Source organism: Enhydra lutris, unplaced genomic scaffold (assembly GCF_002288905.1).
Source record: "Enhydra lutris kenyoni isolate GAN:26980312 unplaced genomic scaffold, ASM228890v2 scaffoldscaffold4, whole genome shotgun sequence".
Taxonomy (NCBI): Eukaryota; Metazoa; Chordata; class Mammalia; order Carnivora; family Mustelidae; genus Enhydra; species Enhydra lutris.
The window spans coordinates 23,198,533-23,213,273 of NW_019154088.1; the positions used below are offsets into that span (position 1 = coordinate 23,198,533).

General features: G+C 41.3%; 1 protein-coding gene across 2 annotated transcripts; it reads left to right on the plus strand.

The window, feature by feature from the left end:
- The first annotated feature begins 3,654 nt into the window (after window positions 1-3,654).
- Window positions 3,655-11,675, plus strand: LOC111160725 (neuroguidin). Of its 2 annotated transcripts, none has more exons than XM_022524047.1 (11): window positions 3,655-3,718; window positions 4,047-4,106; window positions 4,724-4,795; window positions 8,456-8,593; window positions 8,842-8,926; window positions 9,005-9,057; window positions 9,304-9,427; window positions 9,524-9,692; window positions 10,682-10,838; window positions 10,983-11,040; window positions 11,493-11,675. In XM_022524047.1, the coding sequence occupies exons 1-11, from the start codon at window positions 3,698-3,700 to the stop codon at window positions 11,510-11,512; spliced, it is 957 nt and encodes a 318-aa protein (XP_022379755.1). In that variant the 5' UTR covers window positions 3,655-3,697; the 3' UTR covers window positions 11,513-11,675. The 2 variants fall into 2 exon arrangements, with proteins under 2 accessions (XP_022379755.1, XP_022379765.1); XM_022524057.1 differs by having other exon boundaries at window positions 3,698-3,718; window positions 4,050-4,106.
- The last annotated feature ends 3,066 nt before the right edge of the window (window positions 11,676-14,741 follow it).

Below are 14,741 nucleotides of genomic sequence, written 5' to 3' on the forward strand. Positions count from 1 at the left end.
GTGTGTGTGTGTGTGTGTGTATGAGAGTCTTCTTTATGGCTGCTTTGTGTACATACAATATGTACACAAACTTATATTCTATCAGTGAGCATTCCATATTTCTACAATCTTAGATTTTATCATTTTTATGACTACAGATATTCCACTATATCTGTAAAATGGAGACAATAATATTATCGCCAATCTTACAGGTTTGCTTTGTGGATTAAATATATTCAGTGATAATTCAAAATGGCTATGCTGCAGAATCACGTGGAAGACTTGTTGAAAAGCAGTTTCTCAGGGTGTGGCCTCAGAAATTCCAATTCCATAGATTAGTTACGGTGCCCAAATTTGCAAACCTAATGTTACTGGTTTGAGGATAACACTTTGAAAGCCACTGAATTAACACAGGTAAATGTTCAGAATTGTGCTTGGCATATAGAGGAAGCTATATCAATACATGAAGCTATGGGGCTAGTTTTTGCTATTTTGAGTTAGAATATGAAAATTTACTTGTTGGATGTTTTGTTTAAATTTCTTATAACATTTTTATTGAGATATAATTCATATATTACAAAATTCACCCTTTTATAGTGTACAATTCAGTAGTTTTTAGTGTATTTGAAGTTGTATAACCATGACTTTTAAGTTTAGAACATTTCATCACCCCAAAAAGAAACCCCATACCTATTGATAGTCACTCTCCAACTCCTTCTGTAGTTTTTCAAACTTAGAATATCTGTAAACAAATATATATGTATATATACACTCATGTAAACATATATACACATATAAATATTTATACCTTTCTCTTTTTGAATGATTTTGTCAGAACAGATGCCAAGAGATAGATTCCTGAGTCAATAATTATGATTCCATTTATGTTTAGTGTGACGGTTAATTTTACATGGAAACCTGAGTCACTAGGTACACTGATATTTGGTTAAATAGTATTTCTGGGTATGTCTGTGTGGGTGTTTCCAGGTAAGATTAACATTTGAATCAGTAGACTGAGTAAAGGAGGTTGCCCTCCCCAGTGTGGATGGATGGGTCTCATCCAATCTGTTGAGTCCCAGAACAGGGCAAAAAAGTGGAGGAAAGGATTGTGGTCTTCTGCCCTCGGACTAGAACTTACACCATAGGTGCTCCTTGGTTTTCAGATCTTTGTGCTAGGGCTGCTACTGTACCCCAAGCATTCCTGAGTTTCCAGCTTACAAACAGCAGACTGCAGGACTTCTTAGGCTCCATAACCGTGTGAGCCAATGCCTTCTAATATCTCCAATTGGTTTAGTTTCTGAAGATCCCCGACTAATACATACAGCTATTCTTTGAACACATTGGTTCATAAATAGTCTCTTTCCTCCCCGCTATTGCTTTTTATTTTTAGCATGTTGCTCATTTCTTATACTGTTCCAGTTTTCTTAAGTTTGTGTCAACAGACTGCGAGGTCTGGGGGGGTCAGAGGCTGATTTTCATCTCTCTGTCCCCAGAGCTGCTGAAATGGAACAGAATATCGAAGAACTGTGGGACAATTTCAGAAGTTGTAACACATGCATAATGGGAAAGTCAGAAGTAGAACAGAGAGATAAAGGAGAATAAATACTTGACATAATAATGGCTGAGCATTTCCCAAAATTAATGACAGAAACCAAACCAAACGTGAAACCTAGTAAGATCAGAAAAACACTTAGCAGAATAAATATCTCTCTCTCACACACACACATACAACCCAAAACCAAAAAACAACAACAAAAAAACCCCCTATACTGAGGCATATCATATTCAAACTGCAAAAACCAAAGACAGAAAAATCCTGAAAGAAGTCTGAGGGGGGGGAAAAAAGAGAGAAAGAGAAAAAAATCTTTTATCTAGAGGAATGAGGAATGGATAGGAATTACAGTGCATCAAATGTTATTAATGACTGACAGTTTATGGACTTGCTAAAAGAAATAGAAAACAATAAATTTAATGATCTCATGTTCTGGCCAATACTTGTTGGTTGAGTCCTGGAAGAGTTTTACAAAGATTTACTGTACTGTTAACTCCAAGATTTTCTTATAACAAAAAGAATGACTGGCAAGTACTTAATTATCAAAACCAAAACAAAGCAGCATAATTTGTTTCCTCACTGACATCAGAATGCATATGAACAGATTAATTTTAAATTTCAAGGAAAAGAAAATCTTATTTGTGACCTAACAGGGCAAGTATGAGGATTTATGTTGAAATGGCAACTTTTCAGGATGCCTGGGTGGCTCAGATGGTTAAGCGTTTGCCTTCAGGTCAGGTCATGAACCCAGTGTTCTGGGATCAAGTCCCACATCCTTCCTGCTCAGCGAGGAGTCTGCTTATCCCTCTGCCCGCTGCTCTCCTTGCTTGTGCTCTCGCTTGCTGTCTCTGACAAATATATATGAAAAGGCAACTTTTCATAATACAAATCCTGACAAGCTGTACAAAATTTATTAATAGAATGAATAGGTTATCAAGGCACTCTGAGTTTCCACATGGGCTTGAAGCAGCAAACCAATGTTAAGAGGCATAGGGACTGGATACAACCCCTACCTATTCTTTCCGAGTCCCGCAAAAAATTTAGAAACCAGTATCTTCCCACCCTGGCTGAGATATGGGGGTTATTCCTTCCTTAATTCCAGAAGACAGTTCCAAGTCAGGAGATCTCATTTCTAGTCAGAGGTCAGCTCGCCCTTGCAGGACAAATTCAAGACCATTATCAGCCTCTGCAGAGCTTACTTCCTAAGGCAGGGGATGGAAGCAATTAATCCAGACTCAATTCACTTTACCAGCCTGTGAGAAGCAGGAGTGAATTGACATATTTTGAAATATGGAGAAAAGAATGAAACAAGCTGGATTTGGACCAAGTTCTGCTGCGGACCTGTGTGATAGGGACATGTCACATAAATCTTAACTGGCTTCCTCCTTTGTAAAACGCACTTTCACGTCCCCAAACGGGTAGGGATGAGGAGTGTTGGGAGTGGCACATGGGAGTGGCACAGGGTCTCCTCCGCACACCACGAGGAGGTGAGAGCGGATGTCCTGGGCGTCCGTTTGTAATCTACCTCGGGGCTTCTCTGGCCAAGGCTCAGAGACCGAGTGACCTCTCCAGGGTCACACAAGTCTACTGACACCAAGTCGATCCAAGGGCCTTGCGGTCTGTGAGGGATCTCGCGCGGTCTGTGAGGGATCTCGCGCGACCTGCATTGGAGCAGCGGCACGCTACCGCGTATCCGTAACCCAGCCACCCCAGAGAGAAGCCGAGGACTGCCACCTAGCGATCAGTTGTGGCCACGCAAGGGCAGAGTAATGAAAAAGACTGGGTACGGCGGTATCCGGGAAGCCAATACGTTCTCAGTCGGCTCTGCAAACGTCTTTTTGCCATTGGGCCTTTCTAATTGTCGATCAGTCACTTGGCTAGTTTTATATTGGTTTAGCTCCAAACATTCTACACAATCTGCTAATCACGTGTCCGTTTCCACGAGCTTTTTTACGTCATTAGATAGCTCCCTAAATCTGACAAAGATAGTCAGTTCTTCCATTCTATTGGCTGGATGTGGCTCCAATCCCGCACATCCTGTTCGGGTCGGAAGTGAGAGATCACTATTCCTATTGGCTTAGATTTACAAGTGGCTGTTGTCTATCAAGTCTATCGCCCAATGTTAGCTCAGAAAGTACCGCCCCGGAAGAGGCAGGCTTTGTGAAGATGGCGGCGCCGGGTAGTCCCGTGAGTTTGCTTCCTCGCGTTGCTATTGTGGGATTTTCCTATACCCTCAGCGGCCCTGGGCAAATTATTGGCGCGAGGGAAGGGAGTGATGAAAGGAAGCAGCCTCCTTGGCACAGCGGGGCGAGAGGAGGAGTAGGGTGACGGAGCTGAAGCTACCGCTTCTCTTAGAAATGTGGAGGATTGGCCGGCTTTGAAGCAAGGCTGCATGTGTACTGGAGTGGGAAAGTCGGAAGTCTGGGGTGTCTGAAGGAGAGTGTTTTCCACCCCCCAAATCTCATAATCCTGAGGAAAGAAGGGCTTTTCTTTATTTTCTCTCTCCCTCTCACAGGAGGTGCTGGAGTCAGACCTGCCAGGTGCTGTCACACTTTTGAAGAACCTTCAGGAGCAGGTGAGTCATATCACCCCTTTGGGACGGGTTAGTGACGAATTGGCTTTGGTTTTGTGTGCTTCACCTCCAAACTGTGGTCGTTTGAAGGCATGTATCGAATGATACCAAATACCTTGAGAGCCAGGTGACTTAATGAAAACCTTTTCAGGCTAGAATTTAAAGTAATTGATTTCTGCATCCAAAGCAATACAGAAAACTCCAAAAAGAAGTCGTCTGAATGATTTCCTTTTCTATTTATAGCTAAGGAAACCAGGGCTGGGAAAAGTGGTATGATTTGCCCTTAGGGTACCTAGGTGTACTGGTTGAAAGTTCATCCAGTACCATAAAGGTACAGCACCCTTCCCCCCACCACTGGCCCAGTTGCCATCCCTTCCCCCATGGTTTGGTATGATGGTTTCTGTAGCTTTAAGAAAAGGTGGAAAGTTTTTTGTACTTTTTGATGAAGTATCAAAAACCATCTCTGCTATACTTTCCCAGAACTGAAAAGAAGGTAGTGCTACATTTCAGGTAATGTTGCTGATGATTTTTAGGCGTCATTGTTTAGTTTTTGCCCTTCATAGGTCACAGAGATGACTTAGGTGTATTCTCCTCAGCTGTTTTATTTGAACTGATTTCAGGCGATGGCTGTAACTGCACAAATACAAGCTCTGACAAAAAAAGTTCAAGCTAGAGCCTACCCTACAGAGAAGGTAAGATATATTTGAAGAGGGGCACCTGGGTGGCTCAGTCGCTAAGCGTCTGCATTTGGCCCAGGTCATGATCCCAACATCCTGGGATTGAGCCCCACATCAGGCTCTCTGCTCAGAGGGAAGCCTGCTTCTCCCCTCCCACTCCCCCTGCTTGTATTCCCTCTCTCTCTGTCTTTCTAAATAAATAAAATCTTTAAAAAAAAAAAAAAGACATATTTGAAGACCTAATATCCTCTGGCTTGTTCTTAACAGTTCTTTTATCATAGGTTTATTGAGTGTCTTGTATGTCCTAAGTATTAGAGCTTCGAAGATGAGTAAGATCCAGTTTCCCTGCTGAAGTCTAGTGGAGAAGACAGATCAGAGCAATAGGTTTGAGCAAGAGCAGTCACTTCACAGTGCCAGAGAGCAGAGGAAGTGAGGGAAGGCTTCTCAGAAAATATGGATTATGAAGAATAAATAAGAGTCCATGGAACAGAAAGAAACAGCATGTACAAAGGCACAGAGACCTGAAAGCATGGTGATATCCTGGGGAAGGAGGTCATTTAGTGTGGTTGCCTGTACAGTGTGTTGGGGGATGGGATGGGGAGTAGGAAATAACACTAGAAAAGTAGTCACTTTCTGGGGCAAATAATACATTATATATTAATAAAAATAATTTAAGAAGAAAAGAAAAGTAGTCTCTCTTCGAAGAACCTTGTAGGCCATCTGAGGATTTACGACTGTTATTTCCTCTAACCTAAGATGCCGTTAACTGGGAACATACCGCTTACTTTGTATACTTAAAATGCTGTCGGTTAATCTATAATTTAACATTAAGATACCATTGATTAAAAGATACATCCTGACTTCAGAGATGTTAAAATACGGAAGTGGTGTGCATCTTAAAATTGAAATATGGTAGGGCGTTTATGTGGCTCAGTTGGTTAAGTGTCTGCCTTTGGCTCAGGTCATGATTCTGGGGACCTGGGATCAAGTCCTGCATTGCTTCGGGCTCCCTGCTCAGCAGAGAGTCTGCTTCTCTCCCTTCTGCGCATTCTCTCTCAAATAAATAAGATCTTTTTTAAAAAATTGAAATATGGTAGTTTTTAAATCAAGGTCTTGTAGAACCTTCTTAGGGATCATTGGATGTGAAGCAGTATAGAAGGAGGGCTCTGGGTCATTCATACCTGCTTGAACTGGAAAACTGTGGTATTACCTGTTTTATATATTGAGTTTTTGTCCTAAGGTGGTGTTTGAGCAAAAAATTCCATAGGTCAACAAAAGTATGGAAATCTTTATGGTAGCTTATTAGTAAGAGACATTGAAGGATTTTTTTTTTTCCCTTAAGTAGGTGCCACACCCAGTGGAGTTGGAACCCAAAGTGGGGCTTGGACTCATGACCCTGAGATCAAGACCTGAGCTGAGATCAATTAAAGATTTTATTCTTTTTTTTTTTTTCCCCAAGATTATTTATTTGAGAGAGAGTATACAAGTGGAGGGGAGAGGGAGAATCAGACTCCCCACTAAGTGGGGAGCTTCATTCGGGCCTGGATCTCAGGATTCTGGGATCATGACCTGAGCCAAAGGCAGACGCTTAACCAACTGAGCCACCCAGGTGTCCCTAAAGATTTTATTCTTAAGTAATCTCTGCATCCAACATGGGGCTTGAACTCACAACCCTGAGATCAAGAGTTGCATGCTCCGTTGACTGAGCCAGCCATGCACCCCTACAGCTAATAGAATTTTTAATATATTCTCTTTTTGCCTTTTCTTTGTCATCATGCAGTTTTGTTTTTAGCTATTTTTATTTTTTCATCTTTGTGGGTTTTTTTTTGTTGTTTTTTCTATATGCTTGTCACTCAGTTTGAACTTAACAGTGTCCAAGCTCATCAGAAGAACCTGCTTCTCAAATTCTTGGCTAGTTCTGCGCCACCAGCGTATTTATTAGATCACTCACTATAGCGGCACCTGGCTGGCTCAGTCAGAAGATCACGTGACACATTACAAAAAAAAAAAACCCAGAAAAAAAAAAACCAAAAAACTTATATTAGATCACTATATATTTATTCATTGAACAGATACTTAGTAACTTATACCTCAGGACCAAAACCTTACAAGGCGCTTTACAGGTTACAGAGTGCATTCCTCTTTTATTTTATTTAAGCCTCATAATTACTTTTTTGGGAAGGAAATACTGTATGTGTTATAAATGAGGAGACTGGGGTCATAGGGTTAAGTGACGTACCCATTATTTGACTACCAAATGCCTGATTCAGAACTTAAACTCATTTTGTCTGTCTTTAAAATCTTTGCTCCTCCTCCTGTTATCGCACTAGTGCTGATCTCAAGAGCTTTGGATGTTGGTTTAAAGATACCTAGAGCTTAGGTGTTAGGCTGAGTTTGAATCCCAGCTCTACTCCTAATAATCTGTAGTTGTAGATAGAATATGTAGTCTCTCTGAAATAGGTCTTCCCAGGGCTGTGGACTTTTACAGTTCCATTTTATGTCATCACAAATTTTTTTTTTTTTTTAACTTAAGTCTGCTCATGTGTTACTTTCTCGTGTGTAAAAGAATAAACTCCTATAATGTTTGCTTGATTTTCTGACTGTAAATATAACGTGTGTTTTAATTTTAGAAAGTTTGGAAGATGCATAAAACCACAAAAGGAAAATTTAAAAACAGTGTAATCATAATCTGAGATAACTTCTGGGGTACATGTTTGGAAATTTCTTTTATTGTAAAAGTGGTAAATGCTTGATGGGAAAATGCTTTCACAGTGTGCACACTCCATTTCTTCCTTTTCCTCATCTGGATCCCCAGTGGTAGCAGTTGTTAATAGCATGTTATTTTCCACAGATTTCTCTCTGTATATAAAATGTGTGGAGGCACCTGGGTGGCTCAGTCAGTTCAGTATCTGACTTCAGCTCAGGTCATGATCCCAGGGTCCTGGAATCGAGCCCTGTGTCTGACTCCAGTCTCCCTCTCCCCTTCCTCGCGTGCATGTGTTTTCTCTCTGTCTGTCTCTCTCTCTCTCGCTAATAAATGAGTAAAGTTAAAAAAAAAAAAAAGATAAAATGTGTGCATCATACTTACTCTGCCTTAACTGGAAGCATATTATAGTGCAGAAAGTGTGCTGACATGGAATTAAGTCCAATTAAGTCTATATATGTAGATTATTGTTTTTAAATGTATTGCATAATTCCATTGTATGGGGTTAAAATGAATAATTCTTTTCATTAAATTAACTTAAGATTCAGCACTGCATGGAGACAGTTTGATCATCAAAATTTGGAGGGCTCCTGAAGTGTAGAGGCCAAGGATGCTGCTCAACATCCTTCAGGGCCCAGACAGCCTTCCCAACAGAAAATTGCCCCTTCCCAAATGTCAGTGGCTCTGAGGTTGAGAAACCATGTCATTGTTATTTTGGGGGTTGCTTTATTGATTTTCCTGTTCTTACTGTCTTCCAGTAATTCTTACAGGTTTGCCTCTGTCATGTTAGCATAGTTGTCGCTGGGGCCATTTAAGGTAGAGTCACCTCCTTAAGACTCTTCCAGATACCTTATAGGAACTGATTGGGAAAAACATAAACTTGGAAAAAATTATCCTGTTTAACCTACGCCTTCCTTCTGATTTTCTAGCTAAAAATGAATTTGCATCTCTTACTCTGTTTTTCACCTCAGGGTCTCAGCCTCTTGGAAGTAAAAGACCAGCTACTGCTTATGTACCTTATGGATTTGACCCATCTCATCCTGGACAAAGCCTCAGGAGGGTCTCTTCAGGGACATCCTGCAGTTTTGAGACTGGTGGAGATTCGCACGGTATGAAGCACTTGGCATCTTAGTGTTCTAGGTTTCCACAGCCTAAACTCTAGGACTGTCACACAATAGCTCTCATTTAAGTGGGTGTTTTCATGATTAAGTGAGGAACCAAATGAAAAAACTGTTTTCTCATTCATTTGTTCTAGTTTGTCAATATTTTAGGTTCTTTATCTGGCAACTTAATATAGAGACTCTGATGTATGTTTAATTTTGGGAAGGGAATGTAATCCTACTTAACCACATTATAGGTTTTGGAAAAGCTTCGTCCCTTGGACCAAAAACTGAAGTATCAAGTTGACAAACTAGTCAAGACTGCGGTGACAGGCAGCCTCAGTAAGTGGCAGAAGCTATAAGGTTATGTGGAGACTGTCATAAATTTTTAAATCTTATATTTTGGGTTTTTTATTTCAGGTGAGAACGACCCACTCCGTTTTAAGCCTCATCCCAGCAATATGATGAGCAAGGTAGGGAGTTGCATTATCCCAGTTTTCCTGAGGACTCTAAGCCTGAATGAGCCTCGTGGGAGATCCCAGATCTCCTGGGATTCTCTTACTACTGTTGACTTCCATCTTGTGCCTTAGAATAGAGTGTATGAGGTTTTCCTTTCTTACTTTTGTTTATATTCTCACCTCCCCAGGCTACTCTAGCTACTCTAGTTTTTCTTATTGTCTAACATTTCCTAAGTTTATGGGCATTATGTTCTTTTGTAGTTGAGCTCTGAGGATGAGGAAGAAGATGAAGCCAAAGAAGGCCAATCTCCAGCTTCAGGGAAGAAATCTGCAAAAGGAACGGTTAAGAAATATGTTCCACCACGCTTGGTTCCAGTACATTATGGTATGAACTGTGGCTGCTGCCTCCTCAGCATAAATTGTGTTTCTCTTTTCCTTTTCTCTGTTCTGGGATAACCCTTGCTGATTTTTTATCACATAGATGAAACAGAAGCTGAGAGGGAGAAGAAGCGCCTAGAACGGGCCAAAAAACGGGCATTGAGCAGCTCTGTCATTCGTGAACTGAAGGAGCAGTACTCAGATGCTCCAGAGGAAATCCGTGATGCTCGGCATCCTCATGTTACTCGCCAAAGTCAAGAGGATCAACACAGGTCTGAGTCCTTGCAGTTGGAAATTGTTTTCTACACCATAGAAAGCTGTCCTTATGTTTTGGATGAATGTGATTAAGTCTGGTACCAAGGGAACTCACATTGTAGAGAAAGTGGAGTGAAAGGCTGATGGTTTCGTTTCATTTCATTTCTTTTCTTTTCCTTTTTAGAAGATTTTATTTATTTATTTCACAGAGAGACCATGAGAGAGGGAACACAAACAGGGGTAGTGGGAGAGGGAGAAGCAGGCTTCCTGCTGAGCAGGGAGCCCGATGCAGGCCTTGATCCCAGGTTCCCAGGATCATGACCTGAGCCAAAGGCAGATGCTAACAGCTGAGCCACACAGGCACGCCCCAGGCTGATGGTTTCTAAGAATGAGGGGTGTTAGGTACAGAATAGAGGAAGAATATTTTCTTTTTCCCAGCTGTTTAGGCTGTTTAGGCTGAACGAATGCTATAGGAAGAGGAATATATGCAGTTCTATCCACTCTGTGGGGCTTAGAAATTCTGTATTTTGCTATCACAGTTCTCACTTTTGTTCAGAAGGCAATGAAGTCAGATTTCTAAAATGGCATTGGGAGTGATAGGTAAGTTCAGGGAAGAAAAGCAAAAAAGCAATTGTAATACGAATACAGACTCACCAATTTTGCCTTGGTGGCAATCTCTGTTGATAGATTTGAGTGAAGGGGCCCATGTAGGGAATCCTGTTTGTGAAGGTGAGGTAGAAGAGGTTTCTAGTATAATAGCTTAAGTATTCTTGTGGATGGACTGTGAGTTCATTTCTAGGGAAGAGGGAATTTCTGGCATAAAGAACATTTTGTTGAAGAAGCGCAATATTAGACATCTGATTTGCTCTTAATACTCCATTGACTTGCTGTGAAATTTCTTGAGAACTATATGAGTAGGGGGGTGAGTAAATACCTGGGCCCAGGTTCTTGGCTGCAGCTTTCTGTGTGTATGGACTAAACATGTTGTAAACTGTTTCTGCGGCAGGATCAACTATGAGGAGAGCATGATGGTGCGTTTAAGTGTCAGTAAACGTGAGAAAGGACGGCGAAAACGGGCAAATGTCATGAGCTCACAACTCCATTCCCTCACACACTTCAGTGACATCAGTGCTTTGACAGGAGGAGCCCCTCATCTTGATGAGGTGAGGTTGTGGGTACAGTGGTGGGAGATAGCCTCCTGGATTCCAGCCAGGTGGATGTGGGGCTCATTACCATGCGGAATGCAGGAAGGGATGCTAACCCTTGGACGTACACCACCATTCCTTCACTTCTCCATCTGTCTCCAGGATCAGAATCCTGTTAAGAAGCGGAAGAAGATACCAAAGAAAGGTCGGAAGAAAAAAGGTCAGTCAGTGGCTAGGACTTGGATGGTGAAGTGCAGGGTGGGCCGTACAAATTGGGATGTCAGCTCTCCAGATTTGCCCTCCTAGGTCTCACCAACCCCCCTAGTATCTCTTCCTGACTGGGCATTCATCTCTTTAGAGGTGGGCTTCGTTATTCTTTGTCAAGCTGAAAATCAGCATCATTCACAAACAAGATTTCTGGATTCTGTCTCTAAGATCCCACAGTTTGTATGCAGGCTTCCTTCAGTAGAACTGTGGTAGTACCACTTGAAGGAACCGTTATCATAGTTCAGTTTCATTCCTACTTCTAGTCTTTTGTCCTGGGATGATGCAGAAAGTACTGCCCAGGGGACCAGCCCTTCCTGAGCCCTTCTCTCTAAGTGTTCTTTTTTTCTTGTCCCCTCAGCTTTTCCAACTGTCCTTTGCCTCATTCTTGGTTTCCCTTCCTTTCAGGTTTTCGGAGGCGGCGGTGATTGTGGGTGTACATGTTTATATTGTATTTGTTGTCTTCCTGGGATACTTCTAATTTCACTGTATGTAGGGTTTTGTTTTTTTTTTTCCCCTTGAAATTCATTGTTTGCTCTGGACATATGGAAAGATCTTTATTAATAAAATTGATTTTACTTATGAATTGAAGCCCCTTTTGCACATGTATTGTATGACTGGACTCACTGGGTGTGGGGTATTTTGGTGAGAGGGTGATAAAAGGGAAAGAGGAAAGATGAAATTTTGTGGGGGGAATGAGAAGTTTGGCTCTATACAGTTTCCTTTGATAGTATATTTTCCTCAGACTGTAAATTGGTCACTTAACAGAAAGTATTGGGGGATTAGAGTAATATAATCCACTCTTCCAACCCACATTGCCCCAATTTCATGTATGATTTGTTATAATTTAATTCAAGTCATCTTAAATATGTGGGTTTTGTTTTGTTATTGTATCTTGCTGGCCACCAGATGGCATCAGTGGTTCAGGAAACTTTTGGTGCTTCACTGGCAAAAGCTAGGTAGAACGTTTCCTTGTCCACAAGTTACTCTTCTCTCTACATTTGATTGTTTTTCTTTTCTTTCTAAAATAGTATAAACATAGAGCTGATCTTTGGTCAGTTAAAGAATTAATCTGGAGAGAATAGCAGAGTGAATGAGAAGACTAGAGTATGAAGAATCAGCATAGTCTTATATTTTGTAGCCTTTGACCCTCCCTCAACTAAGGCCCTAGTTTACCAGTTATTAAAGGCCAGTACTTTTACAAAGAGCTTACAGAGGAGTGCCAAAAATAGGCAGACAATATTCCTAGTTTGAAGACCAAAAGAATGAGAATCCCACAGAAATAAAGCCTAAGTCAAGGGATTGGTAGGAGTTATGTATCTGAGATCTTGTATTCTGTCCACAGAACGACCTCTGTTGGTGGGAGATAGTTCAGGCCTTGGATAATACAGAAAGTGAAAAGAGGAACAGGAAGAGACAGAAGTTGAAGAATCTGTAGAATAAATTCACTAGAGTATAAGGGCTTGGGATTTCATGAAAAGCTAATTTTGTGTCTGCATTCCTGGGCGGTGGCATGGAGAAGGTAATTAGGTTATTAAATCACTAAATCCTTGTTGATTCTGAGTCCTGTGGATTTGGATTTACACTGGTCAGCCCAACTGGGCGGGGTCTGTTTCTGGTCAACTGTAGCCTGGTAGAAAGTAGGAGACAACCTATTACTGTCTTCTGTTCACTCTGTGATCTTGGGCAGATCACTTAACATCCCTGGCCTTTAACTTTCCTCAGCTGAGAAATGAATGTGTTAGACTGAATCTCTGAGATTCCCTCCCCCTTATTTCTGGGGCCTTGATCTTTTAGTGCTTGGCAGATCTGAGGGAGCCTGACCTGCCCAGTACCCTCATACTTCTATTTGCTCCAATGAATCTAAGCAAAGAGTCACAAGAACAGATTTAGAGATTCTTTTCCCTTTCTGGCGGAACTAACTGGACAGGAGGTTCAGTTCAAAAACGCTTTAGTTAGGGGACGCCTGGGTGGCTCAGTGGGTTAAAGACTCTGCCTTCGGCTCAGGTCATGATCCTGGGATCCTGGGATCGAGCCCCGAATTGGGCTCTCTGCTTGGCAGGGAGCCTGCTTCCCCCGTCCCACAAAATCTTTAAAACAGAAACAAAAAAAAAATGCTTTAGTTAGGATCACCACATTCACTTCTTAGGACTAACTGTTGCATTTGTTTCTAATTTATCAAAATTTTTGGGTTATGGGCACTGCCAAGGAAAAGGAGTACTTTTTTTTTTTTTTTTATCCTTTTTCCTTTTTTTTTTTTTTTTAGAGATTTTATTTATTTATTTGACAGAGAGAGAGAGACAGTGAGAGAGAGAACACAAGCAGGGGGAGTGGGAGAGGGAGAAGCAGGCCTCCCACCGAGCAGGGAGCCCGACTCGGTACTCGAATCCGGGACCCTGGGATCATGACCTGAGCCGAAGGCAGATGCTTAACAACTGAGCCACCCAGGCGCCCCTTTTTTTCCTCTTTTTAAGATCTTCCTTTGTGTTATATACTGAGCCACGCACTTTACACATAACCCTTAGAAATTATATACCACCAGTATTTTACAGTGAGGAAACTAAGACACTTAGGCCGTTTGCCCAAGGTTACATGGCTAATAAATTAGACAGCCGTGCTTGAAGAACAGCGTGGAGACCCTCAAGTGTCTTGGGGCTCATGAAAATCTTCAGGTTGTTTTTTTCCTTTTTAAAAATAGTGATAGGTAGTTTATAGCCTTTAGCTCCCGCTTCCCTACAGCCCCATTTCTGTTCAAGGTCTTGCTTTCAAAGAAACCACAAGTTCCAGATACTCTTCTGCCCTCTTGGTGGTGCACCAGTGAACTGAACAAACAAAAGCCCCTGCCTTTGTGAATCTTATATTAATTCAATCCAGTCTTCAATCCCAGGATGTCTTGGTTACCCTGGTTTTCTAGATGATAGGCACTACTTGAAAGATGTTTCCAACAAAATGTTAAATAATTTCTGAGAATATTTGCCCCAGGGTCATCAAATACCATTTAGGGAACACTGCTGACAAAGTTTTACTGGGATTTGCAATATGTAAAACAAGCGTAAGTGAAGTTACTTTAGTTAAAGTGGGGATGAAAGATAGCCTGCTTTCCCCAAGATTTCTGAGTAGTTCCAAGCAGAATTTTCAACTCCATAGAATGTACTTTGAAAACTACTGTTAAATAGTAGAACAAGGGAACTAAGAATTTGAATCTCAGGATTACTTTATGGCTGTTCGCTTTTCTTCTATCCTTTATTCCTCCTTGTAGATTCGGTTCTTTGATTGTTCAGACCACATAAATGTCAGATTTCTTCAGTGCAATGCTAGCAACAGATCGTTTCCAATGTTCACTAAGTAATGTCTGTCATTAGTGCATATGAGCCCCTGTTCAGTTTTTGTAATGGTAAAGAGAGTCTTGGCCTTGCTCTAGTCGAGTAATTTAGTGTCTTTCTCTGCCTTAGTTTTTTCATCTGAGGGGTGAAGGAGAGTTTGACCAAGACCTGGTTTTGCCTGTTATTGTTAGTTTTATGAAGGCTTGGGGAAGTGTCTGTCAGGAGTTCACAGCAGTCTTCATGGATATATATTTTTTTATTAGAAAAAACATATTTTGTTTACAAGGAAGGGATAATCTCATTGTGTCCATTTTCAGTACCACGGAGAGTTCTG

Bases quoted from the DNA above. Each gene is read 5' to 3' on its own strand.
- LOC111160725 (XM_022524047.1), top strand. From the start codon at position 3,698: ATGGCGGCGCCGGGTAGTCCC. The intron at 8,594-8,841 runs GTATGAAGCACT...ACCACATTATAG, and splicing joins GACTGGTGGAGATTCGCACG to GTTTTGGAAAAGCTTCGTCC. The intron at 9,428-9,523 runs GTATGAACTGTG...TTTATCACATAG, and splicing joins CTTGGTTCCAGTACATTATG to ATGAAACAGAAGCTGAGAGG.